Here is an 18,126-nt window from a genome sequence, read left to right as displayed (position 1 = left end):
ACCTTGCAGCCATATGTGTCGAGAGACCAGACTATCGAATGGTTCAACCAAAATGAGGGGGGAGGGGGTTGTAGCAGACTTTCGAAAGTAACAAGGGCGGCACTTTAGATGATTAGCTGGTATGGCCTTGTAATAATAATCAAAGTAGCTTCCCTGTATTGATACTGTTACAGGGCTGAAAACCACGGGAAACTACAGCCGTAACTAACAAAGGAATGAAAAAGGAAGTCGGCTGGTTGAATCATACACCGATCATAATTTAGTCCTGGATGATACTTGGTTCAAACACCAGAAAAGACGGCTGTATACCTGGGGACAATGCAAGGTGTCAAACAAACATTATCATTAGGCAGAGATTCACGAACCAGGTGTTGGATTGCAATACTTTCCCAGGAGTAGACGTGAACTCTGACCACACATTATTGGTCATGAAAGACAAACTGTAGTTGACGAAATTGAAGAAAGGACGGAAAGCAACGAGGTGGGAACTAGAAAAGTTGAGAGGAAAGAGTGTAAGGAACATGTTGCACTAGGGCTAAATTAAAAGGCTGAAGGAAACACAATAGAGGGAGAATGGACAGTTGTGAAGAATTAGGTCTGTATTTCTGCCGAATTAATGATAGGAAGATAGGGAATACAATCTAAGTTACAATGGATTACTCAGAAGATACTAGACCTGATTGATGGAAGACGAAAGTACAAGAACGCCATAAAATGAAGGGGACAAGAAGGATTGCAGGCGATTAAAAAATGAAGTGGACAGAAAGTGCAGGCTAGCTAAGGAAGCATGGCTGAAGAAGAAATTCAAGGATATTGAAGGTTGTACCTTATATTAATAAGAAAGGTACATGATGTGTAGAAGAAAATCAAGGAAATCTTTGGAGAAAGGAAAACTAGGTGTATGAATATTACGAGCTCAGATGGAAAACCACTTCAATGGAAAGAAGACAAGGCAGGAAGATACCAAGAGCATATTCAAGAGTTGTATCAGGATAAAGTCGTAGATAATGTAGATCTGGAACAAGAAGTGTCTGTTGATGCTGATGAAATGGGGGACCTAATTATTAGGTCAAAATTTGACAGAGGTCTGTCAGACCTACGTAGGAACAAGGCACCTGGAATTGATGACATTCTCTCTGAATTACTGAATTTCTTAAGACAAATCAGCATGGCGAGGTTATTTCATTTATTGTGTAATATGTATGATGCAGAAGAAGTGCCTACTATTTTCTTCAGAATGTTGTTATGCCTATTCCTAAGAAAGCCGGTTCTGACAAGTGTGGAAACTATCGCACCATTAGTTTATATCTCATGTTTGCAAAATGTTAACACTTATTATTTATAGAAGAATGGAAATACAATTTGAAACTGAATTGGGAGAAAACCAATTTGGCTTCAGATTAAATGTAGGAATACGTGAAGCAATCCTGACTTTACGTCTGACCTTAGAGGATCGAATTAATAACGGGAAGTCCACATATATGGCGTTTGTAAATCTTGAAAATGCATTCGATAATGTTGATTGAACCAAGATATTTCGGATTTGGAAGGTGTTCGGGATCAAAAACCGAGAGCGAACAGTGTGAAGTGGTAAGAATCGACGGCTTTGAAAATGAGGCAGGAATCAAAAAAGGAGTGAGGCAAGGTTTCGGTTCGCCCCTACTTTTCGATGTGATATATAAAACAAGGAGTAAATGCAACTTCATCAAGATGTACACAAAACAATGCAAATGTACAAACAACAAAATGAAAACAAAACACAATTACTTACCGTACGGGCAGTAGCACAAAATACGAAGCGTGGAGGGCAATAACATGAAGGAGAGAGGCCAGGATCATACATTAACGTTTGACAGGTTGCCAGGTTAATATTACTAGCTACTAAATAAGAGACAAGTTTAAATTTAAAATAACGAATTTTTACTTAATAAATTAAATATGAAAATTTAAAAAAAGTATAAGTACAGTTAAATATACGTTTTCTTTTCAAAACCTAAACGAAATTAAAACTAAAGGGGGAAACACTATTTTTTTTTTTTTTTTTTGCTATTTGCTTTACGTCGCACCGACACAGATATGTCTTATGGCGACGATGGGATAGGAAAGGCCTAGGAATTGGAAGGAAGCGGATGTGCCCTTAATTAAGGTACAGCCCCCGCATTTGCCTGGTATGAAAATGGGAAACCACGGAAAACCATCTTCAGGGCTGCCGACAGTGGGGCTCGAACCCACTATCTCCCGATTACTGGATACTGGCCGCACTTAAACGACTGCAGCTATCGAGCTCGGTGAAACACTATTTTACAGTGCATTTTAAATTAAGAAAAAGTGAAGCTGATATCAACATAGGCTTCCTCAAAAAATCAAAGTTGGAAAACTCATAACTGATACCATTAAATAAAATTGTCATTTACGCTAACTTAATGCTAGTTGCTTTACGTCGCACCGACACAGATAGGTCTTATGGCAACGATGGGACAGGAAAGGTCTGGGAGTGGGAAGGAAGCGGCCGTGGCCTTAATTAAGGTACAGCCCCCGCATTTCCCTGGTGTGAAAATGGGAAACCACGGAAAACCATCTTCAGGGCTGCCGACAGTGGGGCTCGAACCCACTATCTCCCGATTACTGGATACTAGCCGCAATTAAGCGACTGCAGCTATCGAGCTCGGTCGTTAACTTAATGTACAGGAAGATTAAAAATATTAAAAAAGAAACATTGCTTACAACCAAAATATTTGAACGATAAACACTAGGTAATTACTACATGGCAATTCGTTTAAAAATTAGTTGGATGATCATCAGTATGCGGGACCGCGACTACTAATATTTCTTAAAATTGAAATTTGCTATACTACCAAAACAAATAATAATAAGTCACACGCAAAAGACACATACAGGGACACACGTACAAAGAACATAGTGGCTCCAACCGCGAATTAAAATGACATAAATTAAATAAACAAGATTAAATTATACTAAAACAATAGTGGAAAGCAATCCCAACTAAATGAAGAATATCAAGGGAAAAGTACTATAAACGTTCCCACATAACAGAACACAGAAGCACACAACAGAAGCGACCATTTACCGCCGCCTATCCATCATCCCATAATAGTCATCAAAGCCCCAAAACTTAAAACATGTCCATAAGGTAAGAAAAGAGGTGACCCATTACGTAATAATAACAAAGGAGAGTAATCCGAAAGAATGAGTAGTATGTGACAAGGAAACGTAAAGAGAATAACAAATAATAAGTTAAAAATGGACCATCAAATTTCAATTTCTTACAGACTTGACGTAATTAAAAATAATAATTATTATTATCGATCCAGTAAGTGATAGTGCGAAATTACATTAGCTTTTGTTAAACAGTTCGCCTACACCTTAAAAAATTTAGTATGAAGGGGGCTTTGGTTTACGCTAGGATACGTACATGAGGTGTCATTGATTAAAGTCCCGAACAATGCAAATAACGATCACATCCTATTAATTAGCCGTGAAGGCAATAGCAACGCAGTTAGAAGGCAAATACGAACAACGAAGAAAAATTAGGGTGGAAAACCAACACAAAATAAAATAACAGAATAATAGTAATAAACATCACGACGATAATAATAATAATAATAATAATAATAATAATAATAATAATAATAATAATAATAATAATAATAATAATAATCCCAAAGAATGAGTAGGCAAGCAGTGTACGAACGACAACACAGTAAGTTTAAACAACTCACACAAAATACAACCTCATAGACGCATAACTAGTGATTCCAAATTCCCACATAATTTAGTTACATACTTTCAACGAATTTAGTCCATAATCGATAGGATAAAATTTTGTTACCAGACGTTTACAGTTTTTAATTAACGAACCCACGTTTCGCAGGATGTGCGTTATAATGTAGGTCAAATTTACGATAAAATCATTCACTTCTAATCCATGGCCGTACGAGATCACTTAAATTATTTACAATTTCCAGTAGTTACTTGCGTGGAGTTATCCAACACATTTACAACACATTTAAAACTTGCCATGCCAGTAAACGGTTAACATACAGATGAAATAACTAGGTTGGAGCACACTGGGAAGTATTCAAAAGAGTAAAGGCATACCCCTAACATTCTCGGACTTATCCACCAGATTCACGCTCCGTTACTACGCCAAGGTGTCTCTTAACACAGCCATGTTGAACACAGACAAGGCGGAAGTCCGCAGCTCCCAGCATTCAAAGTTCGCACCGCGCAAACGCACAGCACTCGATCAATAATCGAGCGAATCAGATTAATCCAGCAAATACATAATAATAGGAGATACAGTTTTTGAATTAAATGTGCATGGTAAATTCCACAATTAGACGACAATGGGCGATACACAAGCAGACGTGCCAAATAAGTATTTGGTGACATTTTCGCGATATAGTAAAGGAAATCAAAGAACAATTTGAGACGGGAATCACTATCCAAGGAGAGGAAATCGAAACCCTGAGATTTGCTGATGGTAATTTTATTTTGTCTGAGACATGAGAAGATCTGGAGAAATTGAAGACTGGTATGAAGAAAGTCTTCTGTGAGAAATACAATATGAAAATAAATAAGGCCAAAACAAAAGTAATGGAGTGCAGTCGAACGATGTCAGGTGATGAAGGAAATATTAAATTAGGAAATGAAATCTTAAATGTAATAGCCGAATATTGTTATTTCGCTAGTGAAATAACTAACCATGGCAGATGTAAGGAGGACAGAAAATGCAGACTAGCGCAAGCGAGAAGGCCTTCTTAAGGAAAGAAATTTGCTCACTTCAAACTTTGATATGAGGCTTTCGTCTGGAGCATGTCATTGTATAGAAGTGAAACATAGACGACAACTAGCTCAGAAAGAAAGAGAATAAATGCTTTTGAAATGTGGTGTTACAGAAGAATGCTGAAGGCGATGAACCGATCGTACCACGAATGAAGATATACAGGATCGAATTTATGACAGGAGATCGATTTAGCTAAATTTGACAAGAAGAAAAGATAGAATGATAGGATACATCTTAAGACACCCAGGGTTTGTGCAATTGGTATTTTAATGAAGTGTAGGCGGTAGGAACGGCAGGGGTAGATCAAGATGTGATTATGACAAGCAGATTAGAGCAGTGTAGGATGTGATAGTTACGTAGAAATGAGGAGGTTAGCACAGGATAGGGTGGAATGGAGGGCTGAATCAAACCAATCTAAGGACTCATGACTCTAAAAACAACAAACACAAGCCCCTTAGCCCCTTGCGTACTCCTTCATGAAGATAAAGGGCTGCTTTATTTGAGTACACTAAATGTTATTTGCAAAACGGCGAAGATTAAAGAATACGTTATGCAATGCAAACAAAGCATTTGTTTAAATCAGTGCTAAATGGAGGGGAATTTGAAGGTTAGTTTCTCTAAACCTATTATCTCTGCTATGTACTGACTCCATCGGTTTGTATTTGAAAGGTGGGATGGGGTCTTCAGTTTGAGAATTTTGAGCGTAGCAACAGCTACTCAGATTTCGCAACGTTCATGGTGTTTCAACCATTGCAGCTGTATGTAATAGGGTGTTTTGTGGTCATCCCGCCTGGCATTTGTCACGTACACTTTGTAGCTTTATAATGTAAGTTTCAGGTAAGTCGTTGTATACGACTGAACCGTAGTCAATTACATAAGACACTGAACAAGTAGTTTTCGCATGAAAGGTGGTGTACATGACACGTTACATTTCAAACTATGCATGGATTACACAACTTCTCGGATCACATTCGACGTACGATCACACCAGTATAAGGTTCTGTCGAAAATTCGTCCTAGATTATGTATAGTGTCCCTGTAATGGATATCTGTATCTAGAAGTTTTATAGCCGAGAGGGATTTGTGGTCAATATTTTTCAGGAGTTTCCTGTAACTTATGCAAATAAGATGGATCATATCCACACTTAATTGGAGTTTATGATTTGCGCTCAATTATATCAATCGAGAGATGTCATGAATAAAATGTATTATAAAAGATGGTGCGTTAGTTGAACTAAAATGGAAGTAAGTTTGTAAGTCACCGTGTACTGCATTTAAAGACTTCAGGAATGTCATTAATACAAATAGTAAGACATAATGGACCGAGGACTGTTCTTTGTGGCACGCCACACTATATTGGTTCCCAGCTGGAGGATCGTACTCCTTGTGATCTATTTCAAACAACGACATAGCACTCTGCGAGAAACAACTTGTGATTAACAGAGACAAATATCGCGCGTATATCATCTGTAACATTCATCAGTCCAGCAGTAGTATTACGGCCCTTCTTGAAGCTACATTGGTAGGGATTTGGAATGTGTTATTTAGACAGATATTCAGACACGTGGAAGTTTAGTAGGCTGTATGGTCTATGCTGACACTTGGAATTAATGGCTTATTGTGCCTTACTAAGTGCACAGAGGAAGTTGATAGGCCTAAAATCACCACAGATGGCTGGTACCTTATTTTGGGCACACGACGTATATTGGCAAGCTTCCATTCAGTGGGATAAAATCCATTCTGTAGAGGGAAGTTAGGTAAATGGACAAGGGCGGGAAAATAGAAATCACGGATATTGAAATATTATCTGGACCTTTAGCTTTAGTTCGAATCGATCTCACTGCTTTTGCTACCTGTGAAGGGTGTTTGTACATGAAATAGTTCATGGGGAGGAGGAAAATGATGTTGGTAAAGTTATGCTTGAGGAAGTGGAAAGGTGGTAAATAAACTCCATTGTCATATAGCATCAGGAATAGATGAAATTAGACCTGAAATGGTGAAGAAAAGTAGGAAGGCAGGGATAAAATGGCTTCATAGAGTAGTAAGATTAGCATGGAGTGTTGGTAAGGTACCTTCAGATTGGACAAAAGCAGTAATAGCACATGCCTATAAGCAAGCAAACAGGAAGGATTGCAAAAACTATCGAGGTATCTCATTAATTAGTTTACCATACAAAATATTCATTGGCAGCTTGGAAGGGAGGTGTTTTCAGTGGATGATAGAATGTTGGATGAAAACCAGTGTGGATTCAGACCACAGAGGGACTGTCATGATCAGTTTTCAGAATGCGCTCAGGTAATTGAAAAATGCTATGAGAGGAGTAGACAGTTATATTTTGAGAAAACATATGACAGGGTACCGATGAGGATGGTGTTCGCCATACGATGAGACTACGGGATTAAGGGTAGATTATTGAAATAAATTAAAGGCATTTATTTTGACAATTGGTCAGCAGTGATAATTGATGGCAGAATGAGTTCTCGGCTCAGGGACTTACAGGGGTTGACCTTACATCCTTGTGATTCGCAGTTTACATTGATCATCTGCAGAAAGGTATTGTACCGGGAAATGATTGTGAGGTTTGAGCATGGAAAGGATCTCAGGTTGTGTCCGGTGTTTTCTGGAGCAGGTGCAGAGACGGATAGTATCGCAGGGCGAATAATAGATGGTAACTCTTTTTTTTATAAAATTTATTAATAATAGCCACAGATATATCACCCTGCACTTGCAACTCAACTTCGTAGTTAATATTTGCCAAAATGTAAAAGAAAAGATTTATGTTATGATTTTCTTGACGTCCGTTTGCTTGAGAATTTCAAAAATAATTATTGTTCTTCTATAGATCATGAATAGCCTACAATCTTTTTAAATGTTAAACCACACACGTATTACTTAGCACCTTGAAAATTTTCAGTTCATCACTTATGGTGCTGACCTACAGTCTTTCTAAATTCTGAAACACAAAATAAACACACACTTGTCATGGAAAGTTTGATAAATTAAATATTTCAACTCTTGCAGTATGTCTTTCAGTTTGTTTAAATTAAAAAGTGAAACGAATAAAGCACTTCAATTAATTAATGACTTAGAAAGGAATTTACAGCGAAATATGAACTTTAAACTGATGATGAAATTATGAATTAATATCCACACACAGCACTTGTAAGAACACTGTACTGAACAAAGTGCTTGGTAAAAAGTCAGTCAGTTGTAATTACTCACTCAGATTACAAGAAGATCTGCTTACTAATGTTGGAGTTGTGCGGTACGGTGTCTGGAACATTCCGCGGAGTGCGGACGAAGACTCGAACTCAGCACCGGCGATGCTCAGTGAAGATACCACGTCAATCTCCCTCTTCGACGTCCCTCCATGGCTACCAGAACTGAAGAAACCATGTAAATTCCTCGTTGGAAGCGAAGTTTAATGTAGCAGGATCTCGTAGCTCATTTGCCAAGATTTCCGTTGTTCTTGGAAGTAATGTCGGAACACGGAAAGTACAATTGGCACTATTGAATTCACAAATATTTTGGATATTAATGTTACACACCGTCGTAATGCAAAGTTCTATTTTTATATTGATTCAACGGCGTTGAATTAACATTCACAGCCCATGCTGTAGAAAACACAATTTTTACATACACAGTTCATAAGCACTTGAAAACGTGATCTATCACAGTTTCTATCACAGTCTCTGAACAAATATTATTGACAGATTAAGGCGGTTTTATGGTTGTATTCACACCACACTAGTCCGTACTACTTAAGATTATTGAAAAATGTCCTTAATGTTCACTGGATTTCACCGTAGCGATCGAAAGATCGAGACAGTGCACAATGAAAATAGTTAATTTTTACCCTGTTATGGGAGGAATGTTGAATAAATACAGTCTCACACAGTTCACTGTAAGGGAAATATGTCTTAGAAGTGGTTTTAAATTACGATTTCAGTTTACCACACGCAATGATTTATGATAGCACAGTTTAGTATTATGTGGAATTACTACAGTTCACGGTGTCGTATTTTAGTCAGTGAAATATTAGACACTTCAATTGTTACTTCCTATTATAGCTTCACCTTTATAATAAATTTGCAAGTAATATATCACGCTAATTCACCTTGAAAAACGTCTAAAATAGTACAGTCGTCGCCGCGCGGTACGACGTCCTTTTACTATTACAACAGCGATTGAGTACGGCCACTATTATGTCCTCGCGAATCGCGACGGAGCATACTTTCTACACACACTGCGCACACATGACTCTGTACACGGGACTGCACTGACTATGGCCTTGGCCCAGTGGCCTATATATACACGTCTAATGGACAGTGCTTGGAATCAGGTGACGAGGGGCGAGTATTTCTCCCAAAATTTAAATTGTCACATCTCGGAAACCACTGGACGGATTTACTTCAAATTTGCAGGATTTTACTTCCAGAACATTAGCTATAATTAGTTGTTGGTCTCGTGTTAATCGGTCCAGGCGTTAAAAAGTTCGTAAAATATAATCGAGAAACTTCAGTAGGGGAAGTAAGCTTCAGGCGGCGGTGACGTCACCTGACGTTGCTTGACTCTCCTTCTCCCCTCGTGTCGTGCAGTAGGTACGAAAACATTCTCTCACACAGCTGTTCATGCAGCGAACTGAATTGTATGCTAGAAAATAAAATTTATAATTTATATGTGCCAGGGCCTATGCCTTCCTGGAACATTATGAAGTGGTAGGTTTGAATTCAGGCAGGTGGACGTTTAATTGGCTGTATGGCCTACGTTGACACTTGGAATTAATGGCTTATTGTGCCGAAAGCCTGCAGTCTAATATCTTGGACCTTGAAAACAGGTGCAATTAGTATGGTAATGCGTGTTCAGTATTTAACGACGGTTTTTATCCTGTTAGGGTTTTGTAGGACAAAAATAGAGTACGAATAATTAGTATTGTATGGTAGTAGTTTATTAATTACCTTATTGTCGTGTGATCTTTGTGTACTATCCTAGACAATATTTCTTTCTTTCTATTTTTTCACATAATAAGTTCTTTTATTTCTTTTTCCTTTTCATTTCTCGGTAAATAATTGTTAAGAAGTGCAAGTGTAGGACCTGTGGGTGTGGCCAGGCATTAAGGCTTATGAGGGAGGAGTTGGATAGTTTGAGGGAGATAATTAGATTCTCTCAAAAGACGGGGATTATGGTAGGCCTCCCGCAAAGTACAGGATACAGTAGATGTAACAGAGGGATGGGAAAGATTGGGGGCATTTTAGAAGACAGGTGCTCTAATATTATAAAGTGAAGGAGATTTCAGGTTAAGGGCTCTATTCTGGATCCGAATTCAGGACAGGTGTCTGTGAGAAATCGGTACGTGTCATTGCAGGTAGAACAACAGAGGAAAGATAAGGACCAGGGAACTATTGCTGAGAAGTTTGGAAGTAGGGTGAAGGGAAAGGGTAGGAAAGGGAAATGTAGGGTAGAGGATACTAAAAGACAAGCGGAACAGGGTCACGGGGAGGAGAAAAGGGAGGAGGAAATACCTCCTGCAGTTGTCGGGAAAGATAGGGCTGACCAGGTGGGGAGGACATAAAATGAGATGAGTAGGGTTGAGGCTCCCTTCAGGGGGATTTCATTGTTGGACAAGTGGGGAAAGTGTGTGGAGAAAGGGAACCAAGGTAGAGTGTTATGCAGGAATTATTTTTAAACAGTATAGGGAAGGTGGGAGGGGGAATATTCTTTCTTGTGAAAGACGAATTTGTAAGCTACGAAAACGTTACAGGTGGAAATCATGAAATTCTTGGTGTAGGCTCATTTTAAAGATAATAGGAAATTTGATGTCATTGGATTGTACAGACAGGGAAAAGGTAGTGCTGACAAAGATTCAGAATTATCTGATAAGTAAATCAACTATGGGAGAAACGACATGGAAAGGAATGTGATAGAAGAAGGAGATAAGAAATTACTAAATGTCAATTGGGAAGGTAAGGTGTACGACACGAAACATGACCAACAAATGGCAAATAAGTTAATATGGGAAGAAAAGGTGATTCAGAAAGTGATAGAACCAACTAAGGGGAGGAATTTTCTGGACGTGGTGCTAGTACAACCAGATGAGCTCTATATAGAAACCGAAGTAGTAGATGGTATTAATGACCATGAAGCTATTTTTGTGGTATTTAAAATAAATGTAGTAGAATGGAAGGTCTTAAAATTAGAACTACGAGGCATTATCATATGGCTGATAAAACAGGCACAAAGGCATAAGTTACTTTTAAAACGTAGCTATGATCGGTGGAAAACGGTAAATAAACGTGTAACCAGACACTTGGGTGTGTTTAAAGCAATTGTTCAGGAATGTGTAAACAGGTTTGTACCTTTAATGTTGGCAAAGAATGGTAAAGACCCACCTTATTATAATAGGGAAACACAGAGGCTAAGAAGGGGCGCATATTGGAAAGAAATAGAATAACCAATGGCTGTGAAAGCAAGGAGTTGAAGGAACTTCAGCTAAGATTAACATGATGGTTAGTATAATTGGCAGTCATAAAAATTATAGTGAAAATGGAGGGTTTGTATAGGTACTTTAAGACAGGAACAGGTTCGACGAAGTACATTCGAGGAATCATTAATGACGAAGGGGAGTCTATGTGAGAACCTTCAGGCAGCAGTTTGCAGATATTGTTGGTTATAAGGATAATGTCCAGACAGAGTATGTGACTAATGCTAAACAGGTACAAACATTTACTTATGATAACAATGACGTTTAAAATAAGATATAAAATCTGAAAACTAGAAAAGAGGATGGAATAGATAAGATTTCTGGGGATATACTGAAGACATTTTGTTGGTATATACTACCATATCTGAAGTATTTATTTGGTTATTTTTTGCATGGTGGAGCTATACCAAATGATTGGAGAGTTGCTATAGTAGCCGCTGTGTATAAAGGAAATGGTGATAGACATAAAGTTGAAAATTATAGGCCAGTCAGTTTGACATGCATTGCATGTAAACTTCGAAGACGCATTCTTTCTGATTATCTAGACATGTTGGCCAAATTAATAACTGGTTGTGTGGAAGGCAGTTCGTGTTTAGGAAAGGTTATTCAACTGAAGCTCAACTCGTAGGATTCCAGAAAGGTATAGCACATATCTTGGATTCAGGAGGTCAAATGGAACAAAGTAACAACTGGCAATCTCACAGGGAATGGAGAAAAATTTTTAGTCTCCCATAGTTAGCAGTTCCAAGTTTTACAAATGCTGGCGTTATTTATTATATAAGTTATGTGTTTTACTATAGAACAACGTTCGGAAGTTACTTCTGGTTCATGCGTTCATGAACGTACCATTTGTTGATAATTTTCGCTGTTTTCGGTACCTTTCCTGTTTTTCTAAATCTATGCAACATGTTGTTCTTACCTTAATTACTCTTATCGGTCTGGCTACTTTTCGTTAATTGATTACAAGTTTCCTTCGACGTGCAATCATGTCACAGCTTAAACGAACTCTGTTCGTATATTTTCCTTCTCTTCTTCGCTGCCCTACGACATTCCTTTTTGGTTTTTGATTGGTTGCAGCACCTTAACATGACTGCTTACGTCACTGGCAACTTTTCTCTTGATTGGTACCGAAAGTGTATCCTTCCGCGCATTCTTGTCCTTTCTTTGGTTCTTTTCATTATTTGTATTTAGTATTTGTTATATTTATTAATTGTAAATTTTTAAAAATATCCTTTCTGGGCTCCCTTTTTCTTACTATTTTGTTGTTTTTTGTTAACATTTCCATGCACAGTTTGTAAATTACTCCTGTTAGTTTTGCAGTACTATGTTGCGTCGCATCTGGAATCTTCCTTAGTGCTATTTAAGGGACAAGCCTATGTGAATGCTTTGCCTTCGCCTTCGTCTTCACATTCCGGGTCTGGCCGGAATCGCCGCTGGTGTTCTACAGCAGCTCCTATGCTGTACTTTCATTAGAAACATATTCGCTGCACGCATAATGGATTAGCGACTTTTCGTCAGCGTGCACCTCGCTGCAGTCCACTCGAGGTCATTTACCTCGCCTTCTTCGCTCAGGTCTAGTACGCTCCAAGCATGACTGCCAACCAGCTAGCTGCACTGATGTGGCTCTGTCGGCCTTGTGCTTTCCACTTGGATATGAAAACAACACCAGCCTAGGGTTTGGTCTTTTTGCACCAAAATATACTGAATTTTTAATGACCATTTTAGCTAATTGTGTCTATGGACACGTTTTATCTAGATATCGGCTGGTTCGTCTACAAAACTTATTAACTGCTCTCTAATGAATAATGAAGTTACTGGACAAAAGGCCCCTTTTTCTTTGAACTTATTACTCCCCGGTGGAGAATTGTGTGCTAAAATTCAATTCAAGAACTGTTGTGCTACAGCGTAAAATTTCTCATCAAAATTTCCTACATTTAACCTTGTTATTTTGATAGCTTTAATCTTATTAATTGTTCATAATTATTCGACTTAATAAGGGTCTGGTTTATAACCATCCCTCAAAGTAATTCAATTATTCAGATATTGTACTCTGACTTTCGCAGCTGTCGTAAGACATCAGTCTTACTTATTTACCTTTTATTCGCACAGCCTGTGGCAACTTTTTCGCTCAAGGCCAAGTGCTGAAACATAATGTTAAAATATTAATTATTCTTAAAATTTTCCTACTTCTTGTTGTTATTTCTACATCATTTATATAATAAATTTTGTAACTGTTGATCTCCTTTCTTATTTCCCGAGAAACCTTGGAAACACCCTCCGGCTTTTCCATAGTTTTCTCCAACTGTTAGTAACCAGAGTATTCGTTCCTAGATGAACATTTTGTAATATTTCGCGAATATTCAAGAATGAGTTTTCATCAAGAAGGTAGTCAGTACTCTTTAATCATTGTTTTCGTAGCCGTCTTCAGTATATTTCGAACTGGAATTGAGCTCTTTGTACTCAGGAAACTTGTGTGAAATTTAGGAACCCTGACAGTAACACGTCTGTAAATAACGTTTTAGTTACACCGTGCCACTCAGAGCCTATTATTTAAACTTACGTATCGGTAGGCGTTATGCTCTAGAAATAGTTCGCACCAACTGCAAGTTTTATTGAATTTGATCATTTTAATTTACAAGGAAATGGAACGACTGAAAAAGTAAAAGAATTGTTTCAGCTAGCACATCTGTGTTACCATTTGATATTGAACATTTTAACAACTTTCGTTGTAAGAAGTGACTAAAATAAAGAGTCTAAATTTCATATAGGCACTGGATGGCGTTCATTCGCACGACACGTCAGAAAGTCGTATGGTGTAATTGTCAGGGTTAACCCATATTATCACGCATCGCAATGCCTTATATAATATTGTATATTTTCAAATCCTTCGGGTTTAATCTACTAATTATTGTTTTATTCTCTTTGACGTACATCTGGCAACTCAGCCTGATCGATATATTATGTTATAGTTCTCAATTGGCGGCATTATTGCATTGAGAGTTGGAGTGTGCCTCTGTGAGGATCAACAATGGTTGCGTGCTTCAAGTAAGTAATTGTTTTCTAGTCCTGTTCACACATATTAGCCCATGAAAACTGCACCGATATATTTTATATCAGTCCTATTGAATGCTGGATAATTTCCAAGAGGAAAAATGTTCTTACTACTATATTATATGCCAAGACGTTTTAGCGCTTTCGTACGAACACGCTAAGCTCTAGCGGTGGCTTTCAATTTCATAAAATATCACACATGTAATGAGCTAGGATTTTACGAGAATATTATCAGGGATCTCTGTTTTAACATTTTAAACGTTATTTCTCCTACTCCCACTGCTGTTATATGTTGTTTTAGGCATATCTGTGCCCTAACCTTCGCTTCTACATCTCAATAACGGTGCTCGAAAACATACCTACGGTAGTTGCGAATGTATCAGACATTTCTATTAGTCCATAATGTAGGTAAAATGACGTTCAAACTGTAAATAGCCTGCTTTCTTTACACATGTCCTGAATTTTTGCAGGGACATAACTCTAAAGGAAGTCCTCGATATTTTGGAGGCTGATGACAGTGAAGAGGAAACGGTGAAGGGAATATTCATCAAACCGCCTGAAGTGAACGTACCATCTGATGAAGATCCAGGTGACGAAGATGGTGGTGGTTTAGTTGACAATCTCACTGGCCGTCAACTATCCAGCAAGGCGAAAATTGTGTATACAAATAATGTACGTTTGGGAGTATGTGCAACATATGATACTGAACAAGCAGACACTTCTGCCAAGAAGAAGAAAACAAACATTTACTCGCGGAATAAGTGTAACGTACTAAATCAAGAGAGTGTTTTTCCAGAACCCGACTACACGTTGTTTCATGATAAATCCCCTGTGCAGTGTTTTGAAACTTTCTTTGATGGTGAAGTTATTGAACTGCTGTTGCAAGAATCAAGAAAGTACGCACTTTTTAAAAATTCCCCTGATCCTAATTTCTCGCAAGAGGAAATGAAGGTATTTATTGCTATTCTGTTGCTGTCTGGTTACAACCCTGTTCCCAGTAAACGTTCGTACTGGGAAGCAAGTGAGGACTTGCGCAATGAACTAGTTGTCAATGCTATGCGCAGAGATAGGTTCTTAGATATGTGTAAATTTATTCATTGTGCAGATAGAACCCAGCCAGTTCCCAGTGACATGGTGTGGAAATTACGCCCCCTTATGGATCTTCTGAAAAAGCGATTTGTTTCCATGTTCAGGCCTGAGCACAATCTCGATTTCGACGATTGCATGGTAAAATACTTTAGCAGGCATGGCTGCAAGCAATTCATAAGGGGGAAACCGATACGTTTTGGTTACAAAGTCTGATGTTTGAATACATCCTATAGGTACCTTATCAATTTTGATATTTATCAAGGAAAGAATCCAAAAGGAAACTCTGAATACGAAAAGGCCTGCGGTAAATGTGCAGCTCCCATGATCCTGATGTTAGATGAACTGCCAGAGGACATCAAAGTACTGCCGTTCCGCCTTTACTTTGATAACCTGTTCACAAACATGACACTTCTTCAAGAGCTGAAGCGTCGTGGCTACGGAGGGACTGGGACTATCAGAGAGAATCGTGTTCCCAAGGAATGTCCTCTTCCCGCAGTAACGGAAATGAAGAAGGAGCCCCGTGGAACATTTGAGGTCGCCATGCGTGTGGAAGATGGGATTGGAATTGTAAGATGGGTTGACAATTCCGTCGTAACCAGTGCATCCACGTGCTACGGCGCAGATCCTGCATCTTCCGTTTCACGTTACTCTCAAACATAGAAGAAGAGAGTACGTGTGGGACGTCCCGCTGTTTTCGGGCCATACAATAAGCACATGGGAGGAACGGAGAAAATGGATGAGAACGTCTCCTACTACCGCATAGACATACGGGGGAAGAAGTGGTGATGGTCCCTATTTACGTGGATGCTCGATGTTACAGCACATAATGCCTGGCAGCTTATGAGAAGATCAAGTGCTGACATCCCTCAGCTTGACTTTCGCCGCCACATCGTACAGACATATCTCAAGGCGAACAGTAATCCACCATCTGGGGCAGGACGTACCATTGGAACGGTTCATCAAGGTCGCACCCCCAATGATAGCCGCTTAGATGGCAGAAATCATCTAGTAGCATCTGGTAATCGTCTCAGATGTGCTGGAATTAACTGTTTCAGAACTGTACGTACCCAGTGCTTGAAATGCAACGTTGGCCTCTGCATTCCTTGCTTTGTTCCTTACCATACAGTTGAAAAGACAACCAAATCGGTAAACGGTGATAGAGTGATGAACGAATGCTTTTTCTTATGGCTCTCACGCTTTTCATTTCATGGTATGTTGTACCCATATATTTTATACAAGTGTTTTTGTATATTATATGTTGAATTTGTAGAATGTGCTTGTCGCCTATTAAAATAATAATACATTTACAAAGATATTAATGATAAAATGAAATGCTCCCACTCCCGCCTAGCGTGATCATATGGACACGGTCCCTCGCGGGGAAACTACTGGGCGGAAATGCTTAAAACTTCATATACATACTGTAGACACAATCAGAAGCAACAAGTATAACAGGCAAATAAAAATTCTAAAAAAAAATCCGACGTTAACGGACAAACTGATTTACAATCCTGAATAACTTCCCCTTGTATGAAAGTGGCATACCTCCAGCAGCACATTAACTTCCTCCGTCACTTCCTCCTCATATGACTGAAGAAGTTCAATAGCCTTGGCAATTTTATCAAACATTTCGTCTGTTGCCTGTTCTCGTGCGGTAACGCGTCTCAGAAAGCCCATAACGTTGACTAGCATATCGTACCCTCCTTCTTCTACTGGTTGTGTGAGTCCTTGATCAGCCTCAGAGATGAAAGCTTGAAGATCCTTTAGGCTAGAAAACAAACAGAATGTTGTTCAAAGGTTAGACGAGATTCACATTACTCTCGTAAAACATTGTTCAAAAGTAATCCAGCCACTTTTTTATCAACACCGAATAATAACTTAAAATTATATTACATGTGCAAAAATTAACAATACACTCAATGCTTATTACCTGTCCGTTATAGACTCAATTGTCGAAATGATCTGCATAATTAATAGTTAAGCGTTTTGCAATAAATTATATGCACCGGTATTCGTGTTAATGCAAGCATGGCATTCACTAGACTTACAAATTGAATTAAAACAATTACTAATACAAGTTGCTAATTGAAGTATTTCGTTATATTCGGCGAGAAACCGCTTTACCAAGCGGGGAGTAATAATGATACTGTATATTTATCCTAGAATAAAATGGTTTCACTGAAACAGAGATAGAACTAGTCACAAAGACTGAATGCTGAAAGGAATAACGGTCTATGATGATGATGTATGTTTGGAGCAGAGAAGAATCTGCTTTGTTGAAACCAAAGCGAAAATTAACTTCCGAGTTAATAAAACATACAACGTTCCAACAAAAGTACCTAAGGAATTTTTTTTACTACTACAGTTAATCCTCCTATCCATACTCATAATTAGAAAGAGCAAATCGTGAGGAATCCACGAACCGTGCAAAGTAAACACTAAAATATCTATCTAGACATAGGGTAGTCTGTACCTTTTTAATAATATGCCTTCCATTCAGATTCACCGTCGTCACTGTCAATCAAGGAGCTATTGTCAGTTTGTAAAATAGGCTCATAATGCAATATGTGGAATATTTGTCTCTAAGTAACAAACATTCTTCCTCAAAACATCCCCTTGAACTTGTCATTTATTCTGAGCCGAAAGAGACTGATATTTTGTGTTCCATTCCAATCATGAAGCACATATTCGTGAAATT

At 38.4% G+C, this 18,126-nt stretch overlaps 1 protein-coding gene across 1 annotated transcript in view; it reads right to left on the bottom strand.

The window, feature by feature from the left end:
• Nucleotides 1-18,126, bottom strand: part of LOC136863901 (dynein beta chain, ciliary-like) — a 5,220,903-nt gene that overhangs the window by 3,804,214 nt on the left and 1,398,563 nt on the right. The window contains exon 22 of the mRNA XM_068226514.1: nucleotides 16,974-17,196. Coding sequence (XP_068082615.1) covers nucleotides 16,974-17,196 — 223 coding nt within the window. The remainder of the gene's footprint in view (nucleotides 1-16,973; nucleotides 17,197-18,126) is intronic.

The sequence above is a fragment of the Anabrus simplex genome, chromosome 2 (assembly GCF_040414725.1).
Source record: "Anabrus simplex isolate iqAnaSimp1 chromosome 2, ASM4041472v1, whole genome shotgun sequence".
NCBI classification, from domain to species: Eukaryota; Metazoa; Arthropoda; class Insecta; order Orthoptera; family Tettigoniidae; genus Anabrus; species Anabrus simplex.
This window is presented reverse-complemented; position numbering and strand designations above follow the sequence as displayed.